The following is a 14,999-nucleotide window of genomic DNA, read 5'->3' as shown; positions in this document are numbered from 1 at the left end:
GACAGAACAGACGACAGACAGACAGACAGACAGACAGACAGACAGACAGACAGACAACAGACAGACAGATAGACAGACAGACAGACAGACAGACAGGTAGACAGATAGACAGACAGACAGACAGACAGACAGATAGACAGACAGACAGACATACAGACAGACAGACAGACAGACAGACAGACAGACAGACAGACAGACAGACAGACAGACATACAGACAGACAGACAGACAGACAGACAGACAGACAGACAGACAGACCGATAGACAGACAGACAGGACAGAGACTAGACAGTACAGGACAGACAGACCAGACAGGTACGACAGAACGACAGACAGACAGACCGACAGATCAGACAGACAGACCAGACAGACATACAGACAGGCAGAGAATGAGACAGACAGACATACAGACAGACAGTACAAGACAGGACTAGGACAGACAGACAGACATCCAGACAGGACCGACAGACAGACAGACAGACAGAGGACAGAAAGACAGACAGACAGGACATACAGACAGGACAGACAGACAGGAACATACAGACAGACGACCAGACAGACAGACAGACAGATAGATAGACAGTACTCCGAGAGAATCCGTTCAGAATGACTCCAGAGACAGCCATGCCGCTCAGGAACCTGAAGGCGCAGTAGTGTGGAGTACGAAGGAAGGAAAAGCCCGAGCTGCCACCCCAGGACCCCCAGCTGCAGGTAGGACCAGATCAGCCACAGACCGGCCTCCCATTACCTGAGGACACACTTTTGATTGGCTGCTGCTCACAGCTCGTGTGTGTGTGTTATATATACCAGTGTTTCCCTAGGATGGAATCATAGCAGCGGTTGCTAAGGCACGTGGGCCCAGCATAATGTTGAGCGCGGAGTGCATGGCATTTTTTTTTGTGCACGTGCGAAGTGCCCACCCCGCCGATTTGTTTCTGCCAGCACAAGAAGGCTCTTGAGGCCTAGTAGTACAAGGGGCAGGGTTTGGTTCTAGCCAATTTGCTGCCTGAGGCGATATTTTATATATAAAGAATAAATTAAAGATCTCCACAAAAGACAAATACACTACAAAAACAGAAACCTATTGACATAGGTAATATACGTAAAAATGGCTTCAAATGTATTCAGTATTGTATTCAGATGTTTGAATTGGGGGGTGGACATCACATCCTCTAGGGGGATCCGGGGGTGTGCCCCCCCCGGGAAGATTTTAAAGTAAAATGCTTCAATCTGGTGCACTTTGAGCACACAATTACTAGAGACCTGACCTAGGGGGTACAACTCTAAAACACCCATATGAAAAAGATCGGTTTACATTTTAATAATCAAATAAGTATGTGAACATAACCAATAACCTACCATAGCCAATAACAAATACATGTAACTTGTTTTATTTTTGTTTTTCATTCATATCTTATTTTACCTTAACATTTATTTATGCATATTTTTGTATCTCTCCAACTTTAAACGATATGTTTGGTTTACTGTCCTATAGTATACATTGGAATGATTTCAAACCTGTTTTTATTTATCCTAATAATTATAAAGGAGTGCCTTGGAAATATGTGTTTACATAAATTGTGGTCAAAACGTTTGAGACCCTCTGAGATGACTTAGACTACAATTAACTATCTAAACACTCAGAGAGTCCTATACCTCACTGAGCCTCTCAGTCTGACAGGAGAGCTCTCCTCCACCCTGGTTGTAGAAACATCTACTTCTTATATCCGTTAGCGCAGCTAGCACCAGATTCTAATAACAACAGCGTCGGTACCGGTGCGCCCTCTCTCTCTCCCTCGCTCGCTCTCTCGCTCGCACTTTGGCTGTGAGCTGCGGGTGCCAGATAAGCCAACATCCCCCACTTTCATCACTTACAGCGCCCATCGTACAGGGCAAATGAAAAGTGTAACCGAGGTGAAAAGGGTGTTACATTTACTTAATTATGAATGTTGTTACATCAAGGCCGAAAATTAGGATGAGCGATAAAGGTCAAAAATGTTTTCCCCCTCTCAGAGCTACCAGCGCAGCACCCCCCAGATCGGGTGCCCTAGGGCCTAGGCGACCGCCTATGCCAAAAATCGGCCCTGCCTAGTACATACAGTGGCAATCTCTCAAGATTTAGCAAAAATACACCTTTATTGAACATACAGTAACACAAATACTACAAATCCACATAACAAACAATAAAAAATGAAAAAGGGTCGCCACTTATTATTATTTTAATAAAAAATTAAAAGTAAAGAAAATATATTTAGGATGCCTGGCTGACGCCCCCTAGCAGCGGCGCTATTTGTATATAGGGAAAACACTGATATATACAGTGTGTGTGTGTTATATATATATATATATATATATATATATATATACAGTGTGTGTGATATATATATATATATATACACAGTGTGTGTGTGTTATATATACAGTGTGTGTGTGTGTGTTATATATATATGCAATGTGTGTGTGTGTGTATTGTGTGTGTGTGTTTGTACCTGTCTGACAGCCCTCCGTACACAATGGCTCCTGTCAGAACGCCCCCCATATAGATGGTCTGGATCATCTGTTTGAGAGGCCGGAGACCACAGACCAGGTCCCACTGAGAGACAGACAGGGGAGAGACGGACAGGTCAGAGACAGACAGGTCAGAGACAGACAGGAGAGAGATAGACAGGTCAGAGACAGACAGGTCAGAGACAGACAGGAGAGAGACAGACAGGTGAGAGACAGACAGGTCAGAGACAGACAGGAGAGAGACAGACAGGTCAGAGACAGACAGGTCAGAGACAGACAGGAGAGAGATAGACAGGTCAGAGACAGACAGGTCAGAGACAGACAGGTGAGAGACAGACAGGTGAGAGATAGACAGGTCAGAGACAGACAGGAGAGAGACAGACAGGTGAGAGACAGACAGGTGAGAGAAAGACAGGTGAGAGACAGACAGGTCAGAGACAGACAGGAGAGAGATAGACAGGTCAGAGACAGACAGGTCAGAGACAGACAGGTGAGAGACAGACAGGTGAGAGATAGACAGGAGAGAGACAGACAGGTCAGAGACAGACAGGTGAGAGATAGACAGGTGAGAGACAGACAGGTGAGAGACATACAGGTGAGAGATAGACAGGTCAGAGACAGACAGGTCAGAGACAGACAGGTGAGAGACAGACAGGAGAGAGACAGACAGGTGAGAGATAGACAGGTGAGAGACAGACAGGTGAGAGATAGACAGGAGAGAGACAGACAGGTCAGAGACATACAGTTGAGAGATAGACAGGTCAGAGACAGACAGGTGAGAGACAGACAGGAGAGAGACAGACAGGTGAGAGACAGACAGGAGAGAGACAGACAGGTGAGAGATAGACAGGAGAGAGACAGACAGGTCAGAGACAGACAGGTCAGAGATAGACAGGTCAGAGACAGACAGGTGAGAGACAGACAGGTGAGAGATAAACAGGTCAGAGACAGACAGGTGAGAGACAGACAGGTGAGAGATAGACAGGAGAGAGACAGACAGGTCAGAGACAGACAGGTGAGAGACAGACAGGAGAGAGATAGACAGGAGAGAGATAGACAGGAGAGAGACAGACAGGTGAGAGATAGACAGGTGAGAGATAGACAGGAGAGAGACAGACAGGTCAGAGACAGACAGGTGAGAGACAGACAGGAGAGAGATAGACAGGAGAGAGATAGACAGGAGAGAGACAGACAGGTGAGAGATAGACAGGTGAGAGATAGACAGGTCAGAGATAGACAGGAGAGAGATAGACAGGAGAGAGACAGACAGGTCAGAGATAGACAGGTCAGAGACAGACAGGAGAGAGACAGAAAGGTGAGAGATAGACAGGAGAGAGACAGACAGGTCAGAGACAGACAGGTCAGAGACAGACAGGTGAGAGACAGACAGGTGAGAGACAGACAGTTGAGAGATAGACAGGTCAGAGACAGAGAGGTGAGAGACAGACAGGAGAGAGACAGACAGGTGAGAGACAGACAGGAGAGAGACAGACAGGTGAGAGATAGACAGGTGAGAGATAGACAGGAGAGAGACAGAAAGGTGAGAGACAGACAGTTGAGAGATAGACAGGTCAGAGACAGACAGGTGAGAGACAGACAGGAGAGAGACAGACAGGTGAGAGGACAGACAGGAGAGAGACAGACAGGTGAGAGATAGACAGGTGAGAGATAGACAGGAGAGAGACAGAAAGGTGAGAGACAGACAGTTGAGAGATAGACAGGTCAGAGACAGACAGGTGAGAGACAGACAGGAGAGAGACAGACAGGTGAGAGACAGACAGGAGAGAGACAGACAGGTGAGAGATAGACAGGTGAGAGATAGACAGGTGAGAGATAGACAGGAGAGAGACAGACAGGTCAGAGACAGACAGGTCAGAGATAGACAGGTCAGAGACAGACAGGTGAGAGACAGACAGGTGAGAGATAAACAGGTCAGAGACAGACAGGTGAGAGACAGACAGGAGAGACACAGACAGGAGAGAGATAGACAGGTGAGAGATAGACAGGAAAGAGACAGACAGGTCAGAGACAGACAGGTGAGAGACAGACAGGAGAGAGATAGACAGGAGAGAGATAGACAGGAGAGAGACAGACAGGTGAGAGATAGACAGGTGAGAGATAGACAGGTCAGAGATAGACAGGAGAGAGACAGACAGGTGAGAGATAGACAGGTGAGAGATAGACAGGTCAGAGACAGACAGGTCAGAGATAGACAGGTGAGAGACAGACAGGAGAGAGATAGACAGGTGAGAGATAGACAGGTCAGAGACAGACAGGTGAGAGATAGACAGGTGAGAGATAGACAGGTCAGAGATAGACAGGTGAGAGATAGACAGGTCAGAGATAGACAGGTGAGAGACAGACAGGTGAGAGATAGACAGGTGAGAGATAGACAGGAGAGAGATAGACAGGTCAGAGACAGACAGGTCAGAGATAGACAGGAGAGAGACAGACAGGAGAGAGATAGACAGGAGAGAGATAGACAGGTCAGAGACAGACAGGTCAGAGATAGACAGGAGAGAGATAGACAGGTCAGAGACAGACAGGTGAGAGATAGACAGGTGAGAGATAGACAGGTCAGAGATAGACAGGTGAGAGATAGACAGGTCAGAGATAGACAGGTGAGAGACAGACAGGTGAGAGATAGACAGGTGAGAGATAGACAGGAGAGAGATAGACAGGTCAGAGACAGACAGGTCAGAGATAGACAGGAGAGAGACAGACAGGAGAGAGATAGACAGGAGAGAGATAGACAGGTCAGAGACAGACAGGTCAGAGACAGACAGGTCAGATATAGACAGGTGAGAGACAGACAGGTGAGAGATAGACAGGTGAGAGATAGACAGGTCAGAGACAGACAGGTCAGAGATAGACAGGAGAGAGACAGACAGGAGAGAGATAGACAGGAGAGAGATAGACAGGTCAGAGACAGACAGGTCAGAGACAGACAGGTGAGAGATAGACAGGTCAGAGACAGACAGGAGAGAGACAGACAGGTCAGAGATAGACAGGAGAGAGATAGCCAGGAGAGAGATAGACAGGAGAGAGATAGACAGGTGAGAGATAGACAGGTCAGAGACAGACAGGAGAGAGACAGACAGGTCAGAGACAGACAGGTCAGAGACAGACAGGAGAGAGACAGACAGGTGAGAGATAGACAGGAGAGAGACAGACAGGTGAGAGATAGACAGGTGAGAGATAGACAGGTCAGAGACAGACAGGTCAGAGACAGACAGGTGAGAGACAGACAGGTGAGAGATAGACAGGTCAGAGACAGACAGGAGAGAGACAGACAGGTCAGAGATAGACAGGTCAGAGACAGACAGGAGAGAGACAGACAGGTCAGAGATAGACAGGAGAGAGACAGACAGGTGAGAGATAGACAGGTCAGAGACAGACAGGTGAGAGATAGACAGGAGAGAGATAGACAGGAGAGAGACAGACAGGTGAGAGATAGACAGGTCAGAGACAGACAGGAGAGAGACAGACAGGTCAGAGATAGACAGGAGAGAGACAGACAGGTGAGAGATAGACAGGTCAGAGACAGACAGGTCAGAGACAGACAGGAGAGAGACAGACAGGTGAGAGATAGACAGTTGAGAGATAGACAGGTCAGAGACAGACAGGTCAGAGATAGACAGGAGAGAGATAGACAGTTGAGAGATAGACAGGTCAGAGACAGACAGGTCAGAGATAGACAGGAGAGAGACAGACAGGTGATAGATAGACAGGTGAGAGATAGACAGGAGAGAGACAGACAGGTGAGAGATAGACAGGTGAAAGATAGACAGGAGAGAGACAGACAGGTGATAGATAGACAGGAGAGAGATAGACAGTTGAGAGATAGACAGGTCAGAGATAGACAGGAGAGAGACAGACAGGTGAGAGATAGACAGGTGAGAGATAGACAGGTGAGAGATAGACAGGTGAGAGATAGACAGGTCAGAGACAGACAGGTCAGAGATAGACAGGAGAGAGACAGACAGGTGAGAGATAGACAGGTGAGAGATAGACAGGAGAGAGATAGACAGGTGAGAGATAGACAGGTCAGAGACAGACAGGTGAGAGATAGACAGGTCAGAGACAGACAGGTCAGAGACAGACAGGTGAGAGATAGACAGTTAAGAGATAGACAGGTCAGAGACAGACAGGTCAGAGACAGACAGGTGAGAGACAGACAGGTCAGAGACAGACAGGTGAGAGATAGACAGGTCAGAGACAGACAGGTCAGAGACAGACAGGTGAGAGACAGACAGGTCAGAGACAGACAGGTGAGAGATAGACAGGTCAGAGACAGACAGGTCAGAGACAGACAGGTGAGAGACAGACAGGTCAGAGACAGACAGGTCAGAGACAGACAGGTGAGAGATAGACAGGTCAGAGACAGACAGGTCAGAGACAGACAGGTGAGAGACAGACAGTTAAGAGATAGACAGGTCAGAGACAGACAGGTCAGAGACAGACAGGTCAGAGACAGACAGGTCAGAGACAGACAGGTCAGAGACAGACAGGTCAGAGACAGACAGGTCAGAGACAGACAGGTCAGAGACAGACAGGTCAGAGACAGACAGGTGAGAGATAATTGCAGGGTTGTCAACTTTGGGTACCTGGCTGGAGTGAGATTTTGATATGATGGGTTTAATTACACATATGCGCACTGAATGACTGCTATCGTGTCAGTAGTGGGACCTTAGCATATATATAGGATATATATACAATATATGCAAATACACAATATTGGACACAGACTATAAAGGGCACAAAGTTTCATTCACTAATGAAAGTCAAACACATGTTTGTTTCCACTGTTTTATTGTGAGCATAAGCCTGTCGCGATAAGCAATTAATTGACTTATCGTACGATCAACAAAAATTAACTCGATAACTTTTCTGACCTCGATAATTTGCCATTTACATGAGGATGTGACTAGCAGTTTGAAAGGATGTACTTGTCAGTGGTCTAAAATGGTCATACAATGGTTCCGACAATATTATCGTTTATCGTAATAATTTCCGGGAAAATGTATCCAACAAAATTAATGATTGTGAGAGGCCTATACACACACAAACAAATCTACAGACTTACTCCAAATTGCCAAATATATTAATTAACACACTCTCACTCTCATATACTCTTTGACTCTATTTTGGCCTAGTAGAACAATAAGCAGCAGACTTTTACTTTTTATCATTTCTACTAGATATGAGATCTGCGCAATACGGGTCGGGGATGACCAACCGGCTCCCACTGCTCTGCTGTCTGTTAACGCTGTTAAGAGTGGTGGGGGCGGGGAGGGAGCGGATCGACAGCTTGAGCAGCTGTCAACTCAACATTGTAAATAACCAACCAAAAACGATCGCCGGTTCATCTTGTTTTTGGCGTGACAATAGATTGGGCAGTGTGAGAGCGTGAGATTGAGAGTGAAAGCATGTGTCACACACCAGATGCGTGAGAGTTGGCAACCCTGACAATTGTTAGCTGTTAGCTGCTAGCTGCTAGCTGTTGGCTGTTAGCTGTTAGCTGCTAGCTGTTAGGTAACCCTAACCCTTCCCCTCAGGTTCTCTATCTGGAGCTCTGGTCTCAGACCAGCTGATTCAAAATGGATAACATTATTTGTTTTACTCAACATTCCAAAAACAATAATCCATAATGACAAAGTGAAAAATGTTTTTAAAGATTTTTTTGCAAATGTCTTGAAAATAATCAAATGAAATATCACATGTACATAAGTACTCACACCTTTTCTTATGACACTGAAAATTGAGCTCAAGTGCATCCCGTTTCCACTGATCATCCTCCAGATGTTTCCACAACCTGACTGGAGTCCACCTGTAGTAAATGCAATACATTGGACATGACTTGGAATGGAACACACCTATATGAGGTCCCACAGTTGACAGTGCATATCAGAGCACAAACCAAGTCATGAGGTCCAAGGAATTGTCTGTAGACCTCAGAGACACGATTGTATCAAGGCACAGATCTGGGGAAGGGAACATACAAATGTCTGCAGCATTGAAGGTCCCAACGAGCACAGTGGTCTCCATCATTTGCAAATGGAAGATGTTTGAAACCACCACGGCTCTTTCTAGAGCTGGCCGCCCAAACCAAACTGAACATCGGGGGAGAAGGGCCTTAGTCAGAGAGGTGACCAAGAACCTGATGATCAATCTGACAGAGCTCCAGTGTTCCTCTGTGGAGATTGGAGAACCTTCTAGAAGGACAACTATCGCTGAAGCACTCCACCAATCAGGCCTTTATGGTAGGGTGGCCAGAAGGAAGCCACTCTTCAGCAAAAGGCACATGAAAGCCTCCATGGAGCAAGGCACCGCTCATCACTTGGCCAACACCATCCGTCCAGTGAAGCATGGTGGTGGCAGCATCATGCTGTGGGAGGTTCTTCAGCAGCAGGAACTGGGAGACCAGTCAGGATCAAGGGAAAGATGAATGCAGCAATGTACAGAGAGATCCTTGATGAAAACCTGCTCCGCACTGGACCTCAGACTGGGGCGAAGGTCCACCTTTCAACAGGACAACGACCCTAAGCACACAGCCAAGATAACAGAGGAGTGGCTTCAGGTTAAGTATGTGAATGTCCTTGAGTGCAAAGACGCTCCCCGTCCAACCTGATGGAGCTTGAGACGATCTGCAGAGAAGAAACTGCCCAGAGAAAGGTGTGCTCATCATACTCAAGAAGACTTGAGGCTGTAATTGCTGCCAAAGGTGCTTCAACAAAGTACTGAGTAAAGGGTGTGAATACTTAAGCACATTCAATATTTGAGTATTTATTTTTAATAGATTTGCAACCTTTCTTTAAAAACTTTTTTCACTTTGACATTATGGGGTATTGTGTGTAGAATGTTGAGAAAACAAATTAATTTAATCCATTTTGAAATGAGGCTGTAACATGTCAAATGTGTAAAAAGTGAAGGGGTATGAATACTTCCTGGATGCACTGTGTCTGCTCCTGTTGTCAGAGTTTGATTCTTTGTGGTTCTGCACCGACTGTAAGTCTCACCGGATAAAAGTGTCAGCTAAATGATATGTAATGTAAATAATGCTTAGCGTTAGTGTGGTTAGCATTAGCGTGGTTAGCGTTAGCTTGGTTAGCGTTAGCGTGGTTAGCGTTAGCCAGATGGATATGGTGACCTCTGACCTCGGACACAGTGGTGGAGAGAAACTCTGAGCGGTCGTAGGTCCATCCGTCCAAACATCCCTCGGTTGGGATCTGGCTAACGTTAGCTGAACTGTTAGCCGCTAACAGCTGCCACTGAGGCTCCACAAACCTGAACAACACAAACAGGAAGTACTGTCACAGGGAGGTTAACCAATCAACACTAGTAATATATTAATGAAGATATTGATAATAAAACCTCCTGCAGCGGTCCAGTCTACTTCCCGAAGAGTCCATCGGGATGAAGGCCCTCAGAAGCTGCTCCTCATCTACCTGCAACAACCAATCACATCCATCCATTCAGTGACAGCAGCCAATCACATCCATCCATTCAGTGTCAGCGGCCAATCACATCCATTCATTCAGTGACTGCGACAAATCACAGCCATCCATTCATTGACAGCTACCAATCACATTCATCTAACTATCACCGGTTCAGAGAGACAGACGGACAGACGGACAGAAAGATAGAGAGACATTACATTACATGTCACTTGTTAGACGCTTCTATCCAAAGCGACTTACATACTCAATACTGTGGGCAATCCCCACAGGAGCAATTTGGGGTGAAGTGTCTTGCCCAGGGACACAACGACATGCTGACTGCAGTGGGGTTTGAACCTGTGACCTCCTGATCCGAATACCAACTCACAACCCAATGCACCACACGCCTCCCCAGACAGACAGAAAGACAGACGGACAGACAGAAAGACATACAGACAGAGAGACAGAGAGACATACAGAAAGAAAGACAGACAGACAGAAAGACAGAAGGACAGACGGACAGACAGAAAGACAGACAGACAGACAGACAGACAGATAGACAGACAGACAGAAAGACAGAGAGACATACAGAAAGAAAGACAGACAGACATATAGACGGACAGACAGACAGAAATACAGAAAGACAGACAGACAGAAAGACAGACAGACAGACATATAGACGGACAGAAAGACAGAAAGACAGACAGAAAGACAGAAAGACAGACAGACAGAAAGAGAGACATACAGACAGACAGACAGAAAGACAGACAGACAGACAGACAGACAGACAGACAGACAGACAGACAGATAGATAGACAGACGGACAGACAGAAAGACAGACAGACAGACACACAGATAGACAGACAGAGAGACAGAGAGACAGACAGAAAGAAAGACAGACAGACAGACAGATAGACAGACAGAAAGACAGACAGACATATAGAAAGATAGACAGACAGACAGACAGACAGACAGACAGACAGACGGACAGACGGACAGACAGAAAGATAGACAGACAGACAGACAGACAGACAGACAGACAGACAGACAGACAGACAGACAGACAGAAAGACAGAGAGACATACAGAAAGAAAGACAGACAGACATATAGACGGACAGAAAGACAGACAGACAGAAAGACAGAAAGACAGACAGACATACAGACAGACAGACATACATACGGACATACAGACAGAGAGACAGAAGGACAGACAGACAGACAGACATACATACAGAGAGACAGAGAGACAGACATACAGACAGAAAGACAGACAGACAGACAGACAGACAGACAGACAGACAGACAGACAGACAGAGAGACATACAGAAAGAAAGACAGACAGACATATAGACGGACAGAAAGACAGACAGACAGAAAGACAGAAAGACAGACAGACATACAGACAGACAGACAGACAGACAGACAGACAGACAGACAGACAGACAGACAGACAGACAGACAGACAGACAGACATATGGACATAAAGACAGACAGACAGAAGGACAGACAGACAGACAGACAGACAGACATACATACAGAGAGACAGAGAGACAGACATACAGACAGAAAGACAGACATACAGACAGACAGAGGGACGGACACAGAGAGACAGACAGACAGACAGACGGGTCACCTGGTAGTGGGATAGGTTGTATCGGCTGCTGTGATTGGTCGGTAGGCTGCAGTGGTGGGCGGGACTTCCTGAGACAAAGTTGTTCAGCAGGTTCTGACTGGCCATCATCAGACCAGGTAAACTGATGAGAGTCACATGGAGCCATTGATATCTGCCAAAGCCCCCAGCCTGAGGGTGAGACAGGTGGTGAGACAGGTGATGAGAGAGGGGGAGACAGGTGGTGAGACAGGGGGAGCCATGTGGTGAGACAGGTGATGAGACAGGGGGAGACAGGTGGTGAGAGATGGGTGAGACAGATGGTGAGGCAGGTGGTGAGACAGGGGGTGAGGCAGGGGGTGAGACAGGTGGTGAGGGACGGGTGAGACAGGGGGAGACAGGTTGTGAGAGATGGGTGAGACAGGTGGTGAGACAGGGGGTGAGACAGGGGGTGAGGCAGGTGGTGAAACTGTCCCACCTCCTGTCTCACCTCCTGGGTTATAGAAACTGTCTCACCTCCTGTCTCACCTCCTGGGTTATATAAACTTTCTCACCTCCTGTCTCACCCCCTGGGTTAGAGAAACTGGCTCACCTCCTGTCTCACCTCCTGGGTTAGAGAAACTGTCTCACCCCCTGGGTTAGAGAAACTGTCTCACCTCCTGGGTTATATAAACGTTCTCACCTCCTGTCTCACCTCCTGGGTTATATAAACTTTCTCACCTCCTGTCTCACCTCCTGGGTTAGAGAAACTGTCTCACCTCCTGTCTCACCCCCTGGGTTATAGAAACGTTCTCACCTTCTGTCTCACCCCCTGGGTTAGAGAAACTTTCTCACCTCCTGTCTCACCTCCTGGGTTAGATAAACTGTCTCACCCCCTGGGTTAGAGAAACTGTCTCACCTCCTGTCTCACCTCCTGGGTTAGAGAAACTGTCTCACCCCCTGGGTTAGAGACACTTTCTCACCTCCTGTCTCACCTCCTGGGTTAGAGAAACTGTCTCACCCCCTGGGTTAGAGACACTTTCTCACCTCCTGTCTTACCTCCTGGGTTAGAGAAACTGTCTCACCCCCTGGGTTAGAGAAACTGTCTCACCTCCTGGGTTATATAAACTTTCTCACCTCCTGTCTCACCTCCTGGGTTAGATAAACTGTCTCACCTCCTGGGTTATATAAACTTTCTCACCTCCTGTCTCACCTCCTGGGTTAGAGAAACTGTCTCACCTCCTGTCTCACCCCCTGGGTTATAGAAACGTTCTCAGCTTCTGTCTCACCCCCTGGGTTAGAGAAACGGTCTTACCCCCTGAGTTATAGAAACTTGCTCACCTCCTGTCTCACCCCCTGGGTTAGAGAAACGTTCTCACCTCCTGTCTCACCCCCTGGGTTAGAGAAACTTTCTCACCTTCTGGGTTATATAAACGTTCTCACCTCCTGTCTCACCCCCTGGGTTAGAGGAACTGTCTCACCCCCTGGGTTATATAAACTTTCTCACCTTCTGTCTCACCCCCTGGGTTAGAGAAACTGGCTCACCTTCTGTCTCACCCCCTGGGTTAGAGAAACTGTCTCACCTCCTGTCTCACCCCCTGGGTTAGATAAATTGTCTCACCTCCTGTCTCACTCCCTGGGTTAGATAAACTGTCTCACCTCCTGTCTCACTCCCTGGGTTAGAGAAACTGTCTCACCTCCTGTCTCACCTCCTGGGTTAGAGAAACTGTCTCACCTCCTGTCTCACTCCCTGGGTTAGAGGAACTGTCTCACCTCCTGGGTTAGATAAACTGTCTCACCCCCTGGGTTAGAGAAACTGTCTCACCTCCTGGGTTAGAGAAACTGTATCACCTCCTGTCTCACCCCCTGGGTTATAGAAACGTTCTCACCTTCTGTCTCACCCCCTGGGTAAGAGAAACGGTCTTACCCCCTGAGTTATAGAAACGTTCTCACCTCCTGTCTCACCCCCTGGGTTAGAGAAACTGTCTCACCTCCTGTCTCACCCCCTGGGTTAGAGAAACGTTCTCACCTCCTGTCTCACCCCCTGGGTTATATAAACTTTCTCACCTCCTGTCTCACCCCCTGGGTTAGAGAAACTTTCTCACCTTCTGTCTCACCCCCTGGGTTAGAGAAACGTTCTCACCTTCCGTCTCACCCCCTGGGTTAGAGAAACTGTCTCACCCCCTGGGTTATTGAAACTTTCTCACCTCCTGTCTCACCCCCTGGGTTAGAGAAACTGTCTCACCTCCTGTCTCACCCCCTTGGTTAGAGAAACTGTCTCACCTCCTGTCTCACCCCCTGGGTTAGATACACTGTCTCACCTCCTGTCTCACCCCCTGGGTTAGATAAACTGTCTCACCTCCTGTCTCACCTCCTGTCTCACCCCCTGGGTTAGAGAACCTGTCTCACCTCCTGTCTCACCCCCTGGGTTAGAGAAACTGTCTCACCTCCTGTCTCACCCCCTGGGTTAGAGAAACTGTCTCACCTCCTATCTCACCCCCTGGGTTAGAGAAACTAGCTCACCTCCTGTCTCACCCCCTGGGTTAGAGAAACTGGCTCACCTCCTGTCTCACCCCCTGGGTTAGAGAAACTGTCTCACCTCCTGTCTCACCCCCTGGGTTAGAGAAACTGGCTCACCTCCTGTCTCACCCCCTGGGTTAGAGAAACTGTCTCACCTCCTCCAGCAGCTCAGCAAATCCCATCCTCCTCTTCCTCTCTACGTCTTCAAATAATACTTTATATACTGATGACAAATATAAATATAAATAATATGTGGAGTTTCTGGATCTCAGTGTCAGTTCCCTCCTGAACCTGCAGGGGGACAAGAGAGAATACTCATAATGTACTAATACTGTATATAATACTGTGTATACTGTATATAATGTGTATAACACTCTCTATATTACATTAGACATCATGTATATAATACTGTATATAGCACTGTATATAATACTGTATATAGCACGGTATATAATACTGTATATAATACTGTATATTAGCAGTGAGTTGCAGGTCAGTGAAGTATTTTCAGTCTGTCGAGACTTCTTAAAGGATTACTGCAGCGAGACATACTTTACCCTCAGTAAGTACACTGAGTACACAGTACACTGAGTACACATACAACAAGGACACTGAATCCACTGAGTACACTTGTATATATACTCAGTGTATTAATTGTACTGTGTACTCAGTGTGAGATTATTACAAAATAAAAACTAAAAAACATTTATACATTTTTTTATCAATTATTTTTTAATTATTAATAATAACGTGTGCATAGACATTTTGCAGGGGCGGACTAACCATCTGTATAATTTCCCGCAAGGGGGAATCCCCCTTTGACAATCCACTAGCGCAGTGTTTCTCAAACCTTTTCATACCAAGGACACTCAAACGGACCACCTGACTCCACAAATATCCAAAAACAATAGGCCTGCTTACCATTCCAACAGTATATAACTAA

The 14,999-nt window shown here is 46.9% G+C and overlaps 1 protein-coding gene across 1 annotated transcript; it reads right to left on the bottom strand.

Moving 5' to 3' along the window:
- Positions 1–2,489: 2,489 nt before the first annotated feature.
- Positions 2,490–14,342, bottom strand: LOC117561971 (solute carrier family 22 member 6-like; the record flags this gene model as incomplete). The annotated part of the gene is made up of 5 exons (XM_034239709.1): positions 14,212–14,342; positions 11,582–11,749; positions 9,883–9,956; positions 9,666–9,795; positions 2,490–2,593 (listed from the first exon to the last, which is right to left on the bottom strand). Coding segments are annotated over exons 1-5 (503 nt in total), but the record flags the coding sequence as incomplete, so codon positions are not given.
- Positions 14,343–14,999: the final 657 nt, after the last annotated feature.

Source organism: Gymnodraco acuticeps, unplaced genomic scaffold (assembly GCF_902827175.1).
Source record: "Gymnodraco acuticeps unplaced genomic scaffold, fGymAcu1.1, whole genome shotgun sequence".
Classification (NCBI taxonomy): Eukaryota; Metazoa; Chordata; class Actinopteri; order Perciformes; family Bathydraconidae; genus Gymnodraco; species Gymnodraco acuticeps.
The sequence above is the reverse complement of the archived record's forward strand: the minus strand, read 5'-3'. Positions and strand labels throughout refer to the sequence as shown.